The 18,324-nt window shown below is 42.2% G+C and overlaps 1 protein-coding gene across 10 annotated transcripts in view; it reads right to left on the reverse strand.

The window, feature by feature from the left end:
* Positions 1 to 18,324, reverse strand: part of SIPA1L1 (signal induced proliferation associated 1 like 1) — a 402,079-nt gene that overhangs the window by 42,246 nt on the left and 341,509 nt on the right. For all 10 annotated transcript variants that reach the window (XM_025192115.1, XM_025192109.1, XM_025192111.1 and 7 more), the window contains one exon: positions 10,812 to 11,090. In XM_025192115.1, the coding sequence (XP_025047900.1) occupies positions 10,812 to 11,090 (279 nt within the window). The remainder of the gene's footprint in view (positions 1 to 10,811; positions 11,091 to 18,324) is intronic.

Below are 18,324 nucleotides of genomic sequence, written 5' to 3' on the forward strand. Positions count from 1 at the left end.
GGGGGAGGCAACCTAGTGAAAGAGGATGCGAAAAAGACTGAAGTGCTCAATGCCTTTTTGTACTTCAGTCGTCACAGGCAAGGGCAGCTCCCAGACTACTGCACCTGGCAACACAGCTTGGGGAGGAGGTGGGCAGCCAACAGTGGCAACAGAACAGGTTAGGGACTACTAGTAAGTTGGATGTGTACAAGTCCATGGGGCCAGATGTGATGCACCCAAGCGCGCTGAGGGAGTTAGCCAATATGACTGCAGAGCCGCTGGCCATTATCTTTGAAAACTCATAGTGATTGGGAGAGGTCCTGGATGATAGAAAAAGGGCAAATAATGTTCATCTTTAAGAAAGGTAAGAAAGAGGATCCAGGGAATTATAAACCAATCAGTCTCACCTTGGTTCCTAGAAAAATCATGAAGCAGGTCCTCAAGGAATGCATTTCTAAGCACTTGGATGAGAAGGTGATTAGGAACTGTCACCAAGGGCAAGTCATGCCTGACAAACCTGATTTCTATGATGAGATGACTGACTCTGTAGATGCAGGGAGACCAGTGGATGTGATATACCTTGATTTTAGCAAGGTTTTAGATATGGTCTCCCACAATATTATTGCTAAGCTAAAAAAGTACGAGTTTGATGAACAGACTGTAAGGTGGATAGAAAATTGGCTGAATTGTCAGGCTCAAAAGGCAGTAATCAATAGCTCAATCTGTTGTTGGCAGCCAGTCTCAAGTCGAGTGCCCCAGGGGTCAGTCCTGGGGCTGGTTCTGTTCAATACCTTCACCAATGACCTGGAAGACAGGATGGAGTGCAGCCTCAGCAAGTTTACCGACACCAAGCTGGGGGGAGTAGTAGATATGCTGGAGGGTAGGGCTAAGACAGAGAGAGTTCAATAAATTGGAGGATTAGACCAAAAGAAATCTCATGTGGTTCAATAAGGAAACTGATTATTCCCCTCTATTTGGCACTGGTGAGGCCACATTTGAAGTCCTGTCTTCATTTTTGGGTCCCCCACTACAGAAAGGATGTGGGCAAATCGGAAAGAGTTCAGCAGAAGGTAATGAAAATGGTTAGGGGGTTGGGGAACATGGCTTATGAAAAGAAACTGAGGGAACTGGGTTTATTTAGTCTGGACAGGAGGAGATTGAGGGGGGATTTAATAGCAGCCTTCAGCTACCTGACAGGTTGTTCCCAAGAGTGCGGGAGACAATGTAAGTGATAAAATGCACATTTTACAGACAGACAGACACAAATGGTCTTTCTTTATACTAGGAAAAACATAAGTAATTCCTGACACCAGACAACAGAAATGGATGCGCTGCTCATCAGAATTTTTATGCAAATCTAATATGAAGTAAATGTAAATAAAAACAAAATCAGGAATGAACTTGAAAAGTACAGTTCCTACATTAATACTATTGACTACAAACATATTATTCACAAGGGTACAAGTTCTGGGACAGGGCCCTTGGCTGCTTGCTTTGTGGTTCTCAATGAGTTAGTCATGACTGTTTCTACATTGCTCAAAGGAGAATCATCATGGTTCAGTGAGAGGTTACATAAAGATCTGAAATTTCCTTCTTACTCTACTTCATGCCCCTACGCGTCTTTTTTCCTACTTCAACATCCTGGCCATCTGCCCCCTGTCTCTACCTCCCCACAACACTATCAGCAGTGGCTTCACACATTTATCTCTTCCACCAATTCTTCTAGTCAGCAGTACCCCCTACTTTGTCTGAAACACACAGATCATGTCATAAATCTCAGTCAGAAGCTACATTTAATATTTGTTCTGTGTGTATTTTTATTTCAGCAAAATGAGTAATTCTAAGCATTTGCTTTATAACAAACCAGATTAAGTTCTCTTTTTGTTCTTCCCCCTTTTCCATACCTCCTGCTCTTATCTTTCCTTCCCCATGCAGTCTGTAGCGCACACATGAATACTTTATTTGTATGGATCAGGGAACTTTTTGCAAATGCAGGCTGCAGCTTGCAACCCAACCAGTGCCATAAACCACCATTCTCACAGTGACAGTGAGGAGGGGCTGCAATGAGAAAGCACAGACCTCCACGTGGGCAGTAGCAGCTGGCTGGAGCACTGGAGGTGATCAGTGCACCATAGGCAAAATGAGGACTGGATGAAATGGGGAAATCATGCACCCTTAGTAAAATGCAGACCCGGTTGGCCCTTATCCAATCCCTGTGCAAGCCAAATCTACCTTACAGGTTGCTAATCCCTGGTATAATCATATGACATACACCTCCTGTTGTAATTAACCACTACCATTATGGTCTAACTGTAAACTCGTTTGACCTGATAGCCAGGTTTACAGACTTCATTAGCATAAAGGGACCATTCAGCTAAGTCCCATGAGTACTCTCTCAAAGAAAAAGAGTAAGAAAAACACTTCTTTTTCTTTTAAAATGTTTTGGCTTAAGTTAAATCCCTGAAATATTTAGTCTTTTCCAGATATATTAACATAGGATCAGCAATCCTGGCATGACCTGTATTACTATTAAACTGAATACTGTGTCAAGTCCAAAGTAAGCTAGAAATTGTATACCGCGTCTGTTTCATTTTAAAATTTACAGTTAGGGTAAATAGGATAATGGTATTAGATTACTTGATTTTTGCTGAATGGATTTTAATGCTGCTACATAGGCTAGTCTCACAAATCATCTCAAATTCCTAGTTCAAAGGGCCATCTGCATTAATTTATTATGTGTGAGATTTGCAGCTGCAATATCCCTTAAAATATAAACTATGAACTGAACTCAGGAAATGATCCTTCTAAGCCATCCCTTGGAGATGAAGGGGATTTATTACTGTGGTCATTGCTTCTCAGTAAATAAACAAGGACTTTTCAGCTATACGGCAAAACAATAGATGTTATTGTTAAAACCTGAAAAAACAAAATATTGAAATTATTCAAGCGCTGGACTCTCCTATCTGGGTGAGAAGTGTGAATGAAAGCTACTTATTTCTAGGCCACATGACCAAAGACAATGCAAACTGCTACTGAGAACACAGTTCTGAAATACTTTGCAAACAAGGTAGAATATTAAAGTTCTTCACACAAAAGCATTTGCTCAAAAGCTGGTGTCTTAGAAAAAGATCAAGTTAATTTCTTTAGGAAGTTGTCACTAAGATAAATTACTATGTAAAGGTACTGTGAGAATATGAAAAAAATTATGAACAATTCAGTAACTTGAAAGTGAGAGATGACTACACTGCAAAGAGCATACAAGCTTCACAGGCAGGTAAGGTTCTTTGAGTAGATGTGACATTTTTTATTAGACCAAAATGAGCAATTGGAAAAAGGTTCTTAGCAAGCTTTTGGGTGCAATCACCCTTCTTCAGGCATAGGGAGGTCTCACACATGCTTCACACACAGTTTTGCCAAGAAGCCAAAACTATGGCTTGTAAAGGTATAAACAGACATTGTCTTTGGAGCAGGATCAACTGTGCCAGGATGTGTTCTGGCAAAGATGGTCTGCCTCATTGGCATCTACAGACGCTGCCTGGGGCCACTGTCCGATAGGGTTGGGTCCCTACCTGTTCTGGGGCTTCAGGGGATAGTGACCCCAGAAGCTGCACCCCAGGCATGAAATGAGCACTGGGAATCCTCTGCAGGGGGATTCCTGAGGTGAGGAAACATGAAAGACATGGCCCAGGATTCCCTCTCCAGGGAATTCCTGGTGTTCATTTCATGCTGCTGTGACCTGTGTCTGCAAGCAGGGGAATCCATTTGCAGCTGGGCACCCTGGGAATCTCAGGATTGGACCCCTGAATTCCCACTAGTGCCTGCCTGGGGCAGTTGGAGAGCACAGACTCTCATGCCCTAAGCAAGCAGACATCCACCAAGAAAAGGCAGCACAAATTATTACTGTAAATTATCACAGGCACGATTTGGGGCATTTGTGGTGCAACAGGGGGCATGGTTGTCTGTTTGCCTCGGTTTTGTTCTGCCATAAAAATGCTTAGAGACACACAAAGGCAATGTCTGCCTGCAGCCTTATACTCCTGTTATTACAGCCCTGGATCTGTTCTGATGGCTGCAATCTGAACCTAATCAAGCACGGCAGATTTTCAGCGTGGTTAAATGAAGTTTTGTATGGGACCAAGCTCATTTTTGCTAGTAAGCCTGGGGAGATTTGAACCTATTTTTTAAATGTGAAGAGACAATGCATTAACCTATTGAATCCACTAAGCAAATCAATTTATCTTTGAGCTTTGCGAAGGCATCAGCTTACAAGAAAAAAATGTGATAGTGTAATGATTGAATGAAAATGAGGAGTTATCAAAGCTTAGCGGCTACCATGAAACGTATTGAAAATACAAATTTTCTAGCTGACATCTATTCTGTATTTTTGAACCAGACAGAAATATTTGAAGACACACGTACTATTATAGGAACACATTCTGTTATTTTAGAGCCCTTTCGTATTACATTTCAGGTCACCATGATCGCTCCTCATATTGCCAACTCAGCCAACCACTCTTATCTCTCCTTTCCAGTCATCACCTCTCTCATCCAACTCGTTACCAATCACTAAAAATAAATGCAGAAAGTGGTGTGCTTTGAATATAAGACACAAGAATTTAGAGCAAAGAGTATGAAAATAGCAATAGCACATTTCTCATAGAGCAAAAGACAGCAGCAGCACATGTTCAGCAATTGAAGAAATTGTCCGTGATTCACCATCTCTGCTGCCACAGACCCTTCTCACCCCAATGTGTTCAACAAAAGAAAACAACACCTTTGCCCAACAGCTAGTCAACACAGCTCATGTGTCAAGCAATTTGGAAAATTTGCAGCGTGTGTCACGTTTGGTTAAAAAAAAAAAGCCGTTATGGAAAATGCACAGAAAAGGCATCCATCACTTCTGAACAAAAGTCTACCAAAGAACTTGCTAGATTGTTTAACTTAAGCTTACCAACAAATACATTTATTGATAGAACTGACACTACACATTAGCCAAAGTACTCCACTAAGCTGGGTGTTAGCCCTTTCTGCAGCCACTTAGCTATAAGACCCCCTACTCAAAGCCATCATAAAAGCGGATTTTGTTGAACAGAAGTTTTGCTCGAGTTGGTGGTATAGACAGCAGAGACATTACCAGGACAAAGACAATGAGGCTAAACTAAACTCAGACTCCATTAATCCTTGACAACTGGCATAATTTAAAGTAGCCCTGAAATGGTTTCAAAATTCTCTTTGACAATTAATGGAACCTTAGGTTTACAAAGACCTTGATAAGTTCACAAGTAATCAGTTAAAATCTGAGCATTTAGGCTAGGGACAGACATTAAAAAAGCCTGAGCCTGAATTGATTCCATCTTTAGAGGTTAGTCTAATGTGGCTAGGCTGAACCGGTTTGTAATCATACAGACATCCTCTCTGGACTGAGGAAATGCAGGCACATGCCTGCAGTGGCTCAGGCTAGAAGCTGGGGCGCACTACAGCAGGCCTCCCTTCCCTTCCACAATGCTGAGTTGAGAGGGGGCACAGCCAGGGAGGGGTCCCCCTCCCCCACTGCTCCTGACCACCCAGCAGGGAATTGACAACAGAGCATTTAGCAACTCCCCAGCATGGAGCTGATAACACCCCATCAAGAAAACAAAAGCCTCTCTCATTATTTCAAGCTCTTCTTAAACAACTTTTTCCATGGAAGGAACAAAGAAACATTACCAGCTACCTGTTGATTAACTCCAAAAAGTGGAGGTGCACTGATACATTGGTCTGATATTGGATCGGTACCGATATGAAGAAAATTATCTATATCAGATATCAGCCCTATGCGGCCAATAATTTGGCAGATAAATGCCTGTGCTGTGTGCAGCCACAGTGCAGCATGGAGCAGAGCCGGCAGCGTGGAGAGCTGCCTCCAGCTGGTAAGTTGGAAGTGAAGGGGGGAGGGAAGGGGCATGGGAGGACAGATCAATGCCCCCTGCAGTGAGGGGGGGCAGAGGCAGGGGCTGCCAACCAGGGCAGGGATGGCATATGCCCCCAGTCTGCAAAGTATGGGGTGGGCGGCAGCTGCAAGGTGAAGCCAGAGTTGCGTGGGGCACTTCTTGCTGGGGGCTGGGTTCAGAGAGGGCTCTGGCAGTGCTGGAGGAGGTTGCAGCCACCCCAAATTTTGCTGCCGCTCAGTTCCCAGCCCTGTGCCACCACCTGCCATTTAGTGCAGGCCTGGCTGAATGCCATGTCTCCATCCAAGCACTGGGAAAAAATGGGGCTGCGCTGGGCAGTGATGCAGCCCTGGGAACGGAGTGGTGGCAAAATTTGGGGTGGCTGCAGCCTCCTTCCAGGGCCTCTGGAGCCCATTCTGAGCCCAGTCCCCAGCAAGAAAAGCCCCGTGTAGTGCTGGCTCTGCCAGCTGTGCTTCTGTCCTATGCCCCCCAAAAAGCCCTAAGCGGACACTGTCCTGTCTGCCTTTGACTTATCTGCCTTACACAGACACCTCTCAGCATTAGCCAGCATACCACATGCTGGCTACAGTTCCTGCCCTGGGAGAGGGGATGGGGGAATCCCTGCTTATGCAGGGAGTAGGAAGCAGAAGTAAGCGAGGTAGACACTGCTGTGCCTGCCGTCTCTGTTGGCGCTCCAGCCAGGGTGCAGAGGGGAGGGGCCAGTCCAAATCTCCGGAGCAGAGAGCCCCCGCCCAAGGCTGCAAACATCTGGGATGCTGAGGGACTCTGGTTTAAATTAAACCAGGTGACATTACATAAACTGGTTTGACCCAAATCAGTCAAGTCTGATACTGCATTCAAACCGATTTCAGCCATTTTCAAGCTGGTTTATGTGCACTGAACGTCTGTTCTGTTACAGGTTTAAACCAGTTTCTGATCACTTAAACCAGTTTGTGTGTGACGTCTATCACTACCCTTAATGCCTGCAGTATGGGCACAGGATCATCTACCCATGTCTGAAGTATGCCCTAAAGGAGCATAGAACTATAATCCTAATCCTTCAACACTATTATCCAGTCTGACGATGATCAATTTTAATTTCAGTAAGTGAAGCAGTTTTGAACCACGCCAGCATTTGAATGAAAAATTTAAAAAAAATACAAAATGATTCAAGAGGTAGTATTAATCCTTTGTAGGTGGTAACTCCTCTTTAATGAATCAGTATTAAAGCAGAGAGTAAGAGAGACTATAATGCTGGAAGCTGCCATTTGTACCTGCTATATAGAACTGAAACTCTCAATTGCTTTTGGATTGGTCTACATTTTTTTTAAAATTTCTGGTACAGCTGTATCAGGTACAGAGGTGATTTTTAGTGGCATAAGCTAGCACAAGTCTAGCATAAGTGAAGTTATACCAGTATTATGGTGACCTGCAGTATTTTTAAAAATACTATTCAGTTTCTGAAATGGAGTAAGTTAAACTAATATAAGCACTTTCTAACTGGTAAAATGTGTTTAAAGTAGGTGGGGTTTACAGATCTAACTTGCTGGCACAGTTAAATCAACACAACTCTGAAGTACAGACAAGCCCTTTGTCCTTAACGATCATGTGGCATTTTTGTAGGAAACCCAATTAACATTTGTTTCTTGGCAATGTCCAAGCTCAGTAATTATACAGCCTAGAGTAAAATTCAAATTTAAACCACACAAATTATTCTGTGCATTTCTTTCTAAATGAAAGTGTAATGTTACTGGTTCAGAATGTAAACATTTGACAAAGAAAAGGAGATAATGAAGTGCCACGTTTAAAAAAAAAAGGGATATTCTTTTAGTGCATTAATGACTTGTTCATAATTACTGTTTGAATCACATACAGTGGGTTGTAAGTATACATTGTGCAAAGCATGGTTTTTGTGTCAAAAGACTTCTGATGCTGGATCTTTTCTTCATTTATTATAAAACGAGACAAAAATCTTCAGGCATGCAACCAGTATATAAAGACTATACTGTATATTAACCCCCTGGTACTTCAGAGCAAGAAGTTAATAGCAGGAAGAAGACACTTTTCTACAGGCATAACTGATAAAGACTCTAAATCAAAGCAGGCTCCCATCAGCCACAAATATCACCAGTGAGTAAGAGCATTTTCCTCAACTCTATCTAGATTTCCACACAACTAAATCTCCCATCTAACTTCACAGAGGAAAAACTAGATGAATCAGTTTTATGTTTCAGTTAAGTGCTGCTTTTCTTTGCCATCTTACACTCCTGTGAAATGGAACTCCAGGATCTCCCCTGTTTTAAATCATCTAGCAATGCTATATCAAGATTCATGCAAGTTACATGCAACAAAAAGAGCTGGAGTATAGTTGCTCCAGCTCACACTAGAAAAAGTGCAAGTTATCAGCCTGGAACGTACAAAATGTCCTTGGCATGATCCATGTATAAACTTTGTGCTTTTGAAGGTATGAAAACTACTGATGAAAATCCAAAGCAGAAAATAATTCTTTATTGACTTAAAACAAAACAGAACAAAATCTCATCTCTGTTGATTTTAGGACAGCTACACAATAAAAATAAAAGCAATTAAGCACTTGGGATTTATTTAGTAAAAACACAAAGCATTATATACAATTTTGCAAGAGAAGGAAAAAAGCCACTATCTGAGCTCACTAATCTTTCCTTGAACTTCAAGCAAGTATTTTTTTCTTTATTTTAGCTGGAAACAACTGAACATTAAACAGCTGTAGCTATATATAAAACTGGATTCAGCCCACTAGATTAACATCTTTAGCAGACTAGAGGGGGAGGCAGACAAACAGACATATATTTTCAGCAAAATATCCTTGATAACTTATAATTAAATCTGGATAGACACAATATAAACCTTTTGGGGAAAAAAGTCTTTAAATGCTTTTTAAAAGTGAAGAAAGTGGGGGGAGAGATGAGGTGAAACACTTTTGAAACAAAGTCACATGGTTTCATTTATTAAAAAACAAAACAGAGTGGCACAGAGGTACAATTTCCACTCTGCAAAGTGTCCATTCGCCTATGCTCTTTTATTGACAACATCCAATGACTAGATGTTTGAATGCTTTAATGCTTACATTAGCTGCACAAATTTTTATTTGTTAGGAAAATACCAGTAATATTTATATAATTCCACACATCAAAGATGAGTGAAGAAGAACCCCCATCCAGCAGGACCAACACATTAAATCAAATCTGAGACACAGCTGTTTTGGAGATGCCATAAGAAGAAATAAATTCATGAAAAAGTGAATGATAATTTTTCCACACTCCCAAACACCTTGTTCTGCTGCTATACCTATGATGAAACAGTATGAGATCCTACTGTACAAAAGAAATACTGCATACATAAAAAAAAATCAACCTGTGTCGTTTTTAAAATACATCTTCAGGCTCTCCAAGATTGATCAGGAAATATATCTTGTAGAGCCTACATGGCTCAACATATACTTTGATTCAGACAGGATGCTCAGAGGTAAGCTAACTTTATTTTAGATGTCCACTGGCCTCTAGCATCTTCTCTGCAGCAGAGAATTTTAGAAAAAAACCTCCCATCAATTCTAGCACCAATTTAGCAGACTCAAGTGACCTTGGTCTTTTTATTTTACGTTAATGTAATTTAAATGGTACATTGATAAAAATACTGGTGCTACCACAGAATCAATAGCATTACAAGTGTGTTCTTTCCTAAAGCACCCAAATGTAAGTTTTGCTCGTGAGACACAAAATGGGTTTTATATAATTCACCAAAAATACATGTTTAATTTTGGTGTTTAAGCGTGTGTAAATATAATAAAAATTCTTGTGGATGAAAAAACAATGAAAAAATAGTCTGGAACTCCTTAGCTTCCTCCTCGCTTGCTAATAGTTGAGCTATGATTGAGTTTTCTGTCTCACTGTAATAGCGTTACTCTCAGCTATAAGATCTAACATCTTCCCTCCTTCAGTTTTCAACTATACGAACAAATGCTTTAGAAAATGAATTTACCACACTATATCTTCCTTTAGTTTTCTACAATTTATGTCATATATTGTTCAATGCCTAGTAGCTTTCAAGTCTATAAGGTATTTTCAGATACAAGCTGTCTTGTATGTAAAACAGAGGCTATGCAAAACAAAGGCTATTGTACTAGCTTGTTTCCCTTTGCTCATCTCTTTGAAAGCTAAGTGATGCTAAGAGATTTATTCAGACAATCAAAACAAAGAAACTACATTTCAGCACTATCATCCACATCTCCCTTTTTTAAAGTGATGGAAATATTGTGACATTTTGTGGCTGATACCATCAACTCAGAATGAATTGGTGCTTCGTTTCTAAAGCAGGAGCTTGAAAAATGCAGACTTTAAAACTGTTTACTCTCTACCTCTAAAAGCATAATCACTTCCCAGTCATGGAAACATATTTGGCTTCATCACTTTGCTATATCATCATATGCATTAACTAAATATATTACCACATGCTATTCTTGTGTCAACATCTTTGTGACTTCCATACTTGCCTGCACATAAAATACAAACAGGAATGCACAAATTGTCAATGCAAAAATTTCAGGAATGTTTGGATCAAGAATTTTAATTTTATTTTAATTACAATACGCGTTTAATTGGAATATGAGCAGTAAACTTAGGTAGTTGTATAACAATTTCAATATACCATCTGCCATAGTGAAATACATTTTGTGCAAGGCAGTAACAACCTATCTTGTGGACAATTGTCCTGTGTGAATTACTCACTTTTGGCTTCTATATTTTTATTTTTTAATTAGCAGTGAGATTCAGACAAGTAAAATATTTGGTATGCCTAAAATGTCTAATGTGGTTTTGTTTCTGATAAGATTTAAAGTTTGGAGACCTAACATACATAGATCATACATACCTTCGGCTTTCCAATGGACGCCCATCACTAGAGATGCTGCGAGGAATGTTGGCTGATCGTTCTGGAGGAGGCATTTTCCCTTCTCCTTTCCCTGACCCAATCCTTGAGATTACTGGACTCTGCATCTGGGATGGTACCTGTGACATGTGAGATCCCTGCCCCTTGTTTGCATTTCGTTGCCATTTGTTGTTATTTCTGAAGGGGAATTTGAATTCATATGGAACCCCCTCGTTCATTTTGTATTCCATCACTGGCATGCGATAGCTTTCTGAAGAACTCCTGGAAAAGCAAAAACGGACACTTAGGTAAAATACTTGCTCATGGTAAAAGAAGCAGCAGCAGCACTGCATCAGATTACACCAACATGTGCTGACAAAGGGCATTGTTAAACAGCAGGCTCTACTCATGGTCCTACTTCTCGTCTGTTGCTTTTCCTTTTGTTAAAGAAACTTATATACAATACTAAAATTGAGAGTCAGTAAGATAAGAGCATACACACAAGAAATGGACTAGATAATATGGTAAGACCATCTCTACCTCCCAAGAGTCTGCAAGATAGATTTTCATTTGCAATGAATCTTAAATCTCAGGTCTCCATGCTGCTACAGGTTACCTTTAAAACCATTCTAAATCTGTGGAATATTAGGCAGTGTTAAAAAGTTACAGAGCAGCTGCAGGTTAAGGCTTAATGCTGTTTCTGACCTGAGACATGCCACTAGAGGGCCTGCTGAGCAGGGACATGGGCAGGAGCCAGGACTCTATCCCTCCTCTGGGGTGCGAAAGGAGATGGGGCGGGGGGGGAGGGAAGGTGGCACATCAGGATCATATAGCCAGGAAGAAGACAATGCAGCACTCCCTCTCCCAGAGCCAGAGTCGTGGGTGGGAGGGGAAATATCTTCTGATAAACTTTAGTGTGGGGAGGGGGTGGGGGAAATGGAAGAAGTAAAGAATAACAGAATAACAAAAAAGATAAAAATAAACAAATAGATAAATAAATAAACCAAAAACTTGTATGTGTGTTAACGAATTGGGATTGGGTTGGAGGGGAGACTGAGTTAGGAGCAGCAGGGGTTGTGCTGGCTGAAATGGGGAGTTGACAAGGGCCCTAGCTACTCCCTCCCATCCTGGCCAGTATAGGGATAGGTGGAGGCCTGGCAAGCCAGCGTTGCTCACATGGCTTAAGAGGGCCAGTGGCTTACCCCCAGTTCCAATGTTCCAACCTAGGCCCTGGCTGGCCTGCCCAGCCTGGGGGTGGGGAAACTGCAGGGTGCAGTAGTGGTAGGGAAGGGGAGACTTGGGGAGCACAGAGACATCTCCATGGTGCCCTGATCAAGCTCATCTCGACTCCCCTGAACCCATCTCAGCATGAGGCTGCCCATGCCCAGCTCCCCATGCACCTGGCAGATGGCACAGAAATATTCAATTGAACACAGCTCTGCCCTCCTTGCCCCACCTGAGTCCTGTCCCAACTTGGGGGGGGGGAGGGTGTGGTTGGTGATTCCTGAGTCAAGCTCAGGTGACTGGCTCCATGCCACATGCTTGCAAGGAGCCTTACCAAATTAGTCCTAAATGCCTCCCCCACCAGCCAGGAAGGTTGGTGGGAGAGGGGTGAAGAATCTATCTAGCTGGGGGGAAGGGGAATCTATCCCTTGAGCCTTCATTGTCTGGTACAGGGTGAGGAGGGAGGTGGGCCCTGGGGAGGCATGCTTCCCCAGGCTCCATGCCCTTGATGCAGTTAGCCCCCGTTCTTAGTGTGGAGCCACTTGGAGTTATCTGTGGTGACACCATGATGGGAGTAAAGCTGTCATGATTTAATCATGGCAAGAGCCTGGGGAACACCCCCCACCACCCATGGCTCTGCTCCCAGAATGGAGCAGCCAGGGGTTAACCACAGAGACAGCATGGACCCTAGGGAAGTATGCCTCCCTGGGCTCCATGGTCTTGCCACACTTGGTACTAGGCAGCACCCTCCTCTTCCAACCCCTCCCCAGAAAGAGACAGGCTAGGGAGGGGAGGTCAGGCTAGGTAGGGAAGCCACAGCACCCAACCCAATTCTCCTGGCTAGGGGAGGGCTTAGGTTGGGTCTCCTGGGGTTCTTGCACCTGGCAACATGGTGCCATCAGGGCAGGGGTCATCCACTCAGGGTAGGTAGGGGTGGAGGCTTGGGGCCAGTACTGCCCTCTGGGCACTTTCAGAGGGTGGGAAGTTTGTCAGGAGTAGAGAGGCTGGGAGCCATGGATCTTGGGATGCTGGATAACTGCAAATTGGTCACTATACCTCTGTGGAGCGGACTAACAAAACCCTAACCCTAGTTGGGTAAAATGGCTCAAAGATAACCCTCACCCAAAGTGGTGTAACTTTAAGATGCTTAGAGAGTACTTTAAACAGTTTAGCACTCTAATGTGTGGACTCTACTGTTTCAAGTGCCTTCAGAATGGTTTAAAGGTGAACCATAATACCACTCCTCCTCCCCCCCCCCCCCCCCCCCCCCACAGACGCATGTGGGACACGCACATGCATTGAACCACCACGTCAATTCGGAAAAACCCCTATGGAATTAAGACAACCTGCAATTCATCACTGATTTTATAATGCAGGTATTACATTCTCATGGTCCTTTAGCAATACAAATGTGGCAGAGCCTTGGAAACTTCAACACAGTTTTATTCAGGGTTACATGTACAGTGCTTCATCTCAATTATAGCAACGCATGAATCTGCTGAGTTAAAACCTAGTGTGGCAGCAGATACACACTCCACAGGGAAGATTCCCCATCTCCCTTAAAGCAGTTACGTTTCCTTTTTCTGTAGCCAGAGACTGCCTTTTAAAGTACTCTGTTAACTTACAAGGAAAGTTAGAAAGCTATTTTTGCACTCAAATTCTCACAAACCAGCAAGAGATTTCCTGATCAAAGATGAGAAATAACTATTTATAGAACTTTCAGAGATGAGAAAAAAACTGCACGGCAGAAACAACCTGTGGCAAAGTGCTGTTGCCTGGAGTGCAGCTGTTCAACATTCAGCTTTATATTCATAGATGCTTTTTGAAGGCCAATGCATCTCTCTTCCCTTGCTGTACCTCACTAAGTCCAGCAGGAAAGTCAGGTCAAATCTTTAAAGATGCCTTTAAATCTTAAATTCTACATTCAGTATTTCATTTTTATACTACTGGGTCCCAATCTCTTTAGGCATCTGCATCAATTTTCCAAATCAAATATGTGGATTCACCAATCAGTGCTTCAAAGTTCCATTCCTTTGCGTGTACTTTAACTCACAAGGTGAATATGGCACTAGGATCAGACTAAACACCAGACCACTGCATGTTAAAGCAAGAACAACAGAACAAGATCCAGTGCACTGGGATTATTTAGTCTGGAGAAGAAAAGACTGGAGGGATTTGATAACACTTTTCAAATACAAAAATGGTTGCTATAAAGAAGATGGTGATAGACTATTCTCTGTAGCAAGGGACAGGAAATAACTGGCTTAAACTGCAACATGGCATATCCAAATTGAATATTAGGAAGAACTTCCCAATGATGAGGGTGGTTAAGCATTGGAAAAGATTACCTAGAACAGGTTTGGCATATCAAACCATGGAAGTTTTTAAGAGCAGGTTAAATGCTGTCTTGATATAAAGCAAGGGAAACAATTGCTGCAACCCTGCCTCCCAAGACTGAACTGGAGACGGCAAATGTGCCCAATAAAGGTAAACAGGAAAATGATCATGAAGAATTCTTCAAGCATAGAGCCTTTCACTACCCCTATTGATACTTTGCCATTTTATTCAAGGAAAGCCAGAAGGGCTGAACTCTGAATGTATCATTCCTTGCCTTACTGTCTCCTTTGGGAAGAAAAAAAGGAGGGAATTTCTATAAAATGTAACAGGAGAAATGAAAGAGCAGGACTTAGAAAGCAAATTCAAATCATCTGAAAATGCCATCACTGAATATCAAGGGCAGCTCACAAAGCCAGTCAAAAGTGCAATATGAAGAAAATAAGCCAAACTGAAGAAAATTAAAAAGAAGGCAGAAATGCTGGAGAGTAGGTGTCTCTAGGCACAGGTGAGTACAGGTCCCATTTTCTTTTACCAGAAATTCTGACTACAGATATAAAAGAGAATCCTAGTTACTCAGCATATAAAATTCCTATGGGGGAAGGGAGGGTCTCCAAGAGCAAAAGCAAGGTGTGACTAAAGCAAGGATGCCAGCTCTGGGATACAATATAGACAAAAGTATAGGGGAGAATTGCAAGGATAAGCTTCTGGGGAAGTATGCAATTTAACAGTTTGATGGCTAACAAAGGAAGTTCAACGAAGTAGAAAATTTGAGTGTCATGCAATTTTTTAAAGGAAAAAATATTATGAGTATGGCCCTTCACAAGGTTAGCTGAGTGTCAGGGCAAAGTATGGGACAGAAATTTAAAAAAAGGAAGCCTTCCAACAGGCTTTATTACATTTTGAAGTTTATTAAGTTATTGACTGCTTGAAGACTAAAAAATACTGAAGGTAATATATTTCCCCCTATTAATGAAAAAGGTCATGAGCACTAGATATAATCTAGGACCCTAGAAAAAACACAAATGAAAGATTTGTAGTTAAGATGGTTTTAGATTTTTTGGGGGGAGCGGGAGGGGGCTTATGCCAAAATGAATTGTATATTCTAAAGAAACAAGACATTAGGTAGAAGAGAAAGTAAAGGGATATTTGAAATACCTTCACTGATCCAATACCGCTTTGTAATCAACCCTTGCTAGAAACCACAAATGCCACATTTAGATCTAAAGAGATATTTGTTTCAGGAATTTGCAGATTCAGGAGCAAGTCAGAACTGTAAAGTAGAATACAACTTTATAGTTAAAGTTGCTACTGCAATGCTATTATCTTTGTAAAGCTGTGGAAGAGGGGCTGGGGTATAGAAGCAATGGGTTACTCATTCACCTTTAGGAATCAGAACTTGTGGTAGAGGTGATATCTTTTATTAGACCAACTAGAGTTTTGCAAAAACATTTTTGAATGAAGGTGGTTGAACCAATGGTATAGCCCCACTTCTTCATTAGTTCCTTGAAGTGTCCATCTCTGGTACATAGGTGGTTGAGACATCCCCAACCTTTGCCATGGTTCATCAGCCCCTGGTAGTAAGGACTAAGCTACTGGAATGTCAATTTTTTGCTGTCAAGTATGTTCTTCAGCTTCTTATTCTACATCTGTAGTTGTGACACCTTGGGTGTAGCATTGAGAGGTTGCATGCTGGTGAGGAAGCTCCTGCATGTCTTCAGACATTTATTTACTGCAGGATGCTCGTACAGCAGGTGTCTCACATGTTCAGTTTATCTCAAGCATTCTATCCTGCTGGCTACTGCTCTTCTGTGGTTAGGTAGAGCAATGCCAGCCAGCAGGTATGCATTTTAGGCTAGTAGGCTTTATACATCCTGTGATGGATCAGCAACTAACACTCAGGATGGGGTCAAGGCACCTAGCATGTATGGATCTCTTCCATACAAGGCATGCATAGTCGGCAGAGGAGAAGCTGAGAGCCAGAGCAATGGTTTGGATATTTGAGGGGCTAGCTCCCCATTTTGAGTTGGTGAGCTTGTATAGAATAGTGTAATGAGAGCTCGCCTTTACTTTTGTCTTCATGATGTGTTCTGTCTGAGAGGGTTCAATCAAAGATGACTCCAAGGTAAACCCAAGTAATTACTTTGTCAAAGATCAGGTTTGTTTGACACAATTTGTTTTTCATAAATCCATGCTGGTTGCTTGCAATCAGCTCTTCCTCCTCCAGATGCTTGCAGGTCTTCCTTAGGATATGTTCCAGTAACTTCCCAGGTACTGAGGTGAAGCTAACTGGTCTGTAGTTCCCTGGGCCCTCCTCTTTGCCTTTTTTAAAAAAGGGGCACTCCATTGGCCCTATTTTCCAGTCCTCTGTTACCTGGCCTGTCTCCCATGATTTCATGAATATCATTGCCAAGGGTTCCAAAATCTCCAGTGCCAGTTCTTTCAGGACCCTGGAAAAAAGTTCATCCAGCCCTGCTGACTTGAATCAATTCAGATGCACCAAGTCAGATGATCTTTTGTGTTATCCCCTCCCTCAGCTTGCCCCCCTCCTTATCCAGATAATCCCTATTAGGTATCTAGCTGCAGCAGAATTTTTTGGAGAAGACCGAGGCAAAGTAGCTGTAGCTCTACCTTCTTTGTATCTTCAGTTAGGAGTTCCCTGTGGCTTGTTAACAGAGGACCAAAACTTCCTTGGTCCTTCTTTTCTGGCAAACATATTTATAGAACCTCTTCGTGTTGTCCTTAACTTCCGTTGCCAGGTGCAGCTCAATCTTTATCTATGCCTTCCTGACTTTATCCCTGCAGGTTCTTGCTATTTCCTGGTATGCATCCTTGGTAACCTGCCCATTCTTCCATTCCCTGTATGCTTTCCTTTTGTATTTGAAGCATTTTAGAAGCTCCTTGTGCAGCCACATTGGTCTCTTGCCATTCTTCTTTTGTTTCCATTGTGCCAGGACAGTTTCTTGTTGGGCTTCCAATACTAGTCTTGCACATGTAAAAAGAACACTGACAGGGATATTTTGATGTTTCTTCTGCACAAACTAAAGATACATAGATAGATAGATAGATAGATAGATAGATAGATAGATATTTTACAGTAAAAGCTGTGTTAACCAGCATATGTGGGGCATCTAAAAATTCCAGTTATCCGAGGCAGGGGTTTACAACCTTTTTGAAAACCTGTGTGGAGCGGGAGCCGGCGGCGAGGAGGGATGGTGGCAGCTGCACACTGAGAGGCGACAGCACAGGGTGATGCGCAGGGGCCGTGTGCGAGCTTCTCCCCCTTTCCCCCACATCCGGCCAGCCAGCAATTCTGGTTAATATAGTATTCTGGATAGTAGAATGCTGGTTAACACAGCTTTTACTGTATATATATTTGCTTCCCAATGGACAACATCAATATCTTCACACTTACTTCAACAATCACTGATTCCACTGACTTCATTGATTATACGAGTGAAATAAGCCATTGGCATCCCTCTCTAGTTTTTTTTAAACAAAAAACAGATGAATGTTGCCTTCCCTTTTCTTTTTCTTCTCTACACTTTATTCCTCCCTTACTATTTTCCTACTAACTCATTACTTTTTTTTCAACTGGACTCTGTTCTATTTGTGGCTCTAATGAGGTTATGTAGTTCTTCCCCATCTCTGTCCCTCCATTTCAAGGACATAAATCACCCCATTAAGTGAACTTAGGGGTTCTACTTTACTGGTGCCTATTTTTCAACGGCCACTGATAGATGTTGAGAAGAAGGTGTGATGGGATCTGATGTGCAATCCCAACAATGGCAGGTGACATCATGATTGTAGGATCAAGAATCAGATCACATCACGCCATGGTGCTGATGCAAAGGAAGCCTGGGATCATGATCTTGGGCTCCCCCTGCACTAGCAAACTTTACTCCTGTGGTTGGGAGCCTTGTCAGCTGATGGGGCTTCCAGCCGCAGGGATGCAGGT

Source organism: Alligator sinensis, unplaced genomic scaffold, assembly GCF_000455745.1.
Source record: "Alligator sinensis unplaced genomic scaffold, ASM45574v1 scaffold718_1, whole genome shotgun sequence".
NCBI classification, from domain to species: Eukaryota; Metazoa; Chordata; order Crocodylia; family Alligatoridae; genus Alligator; species Alligator sinensis.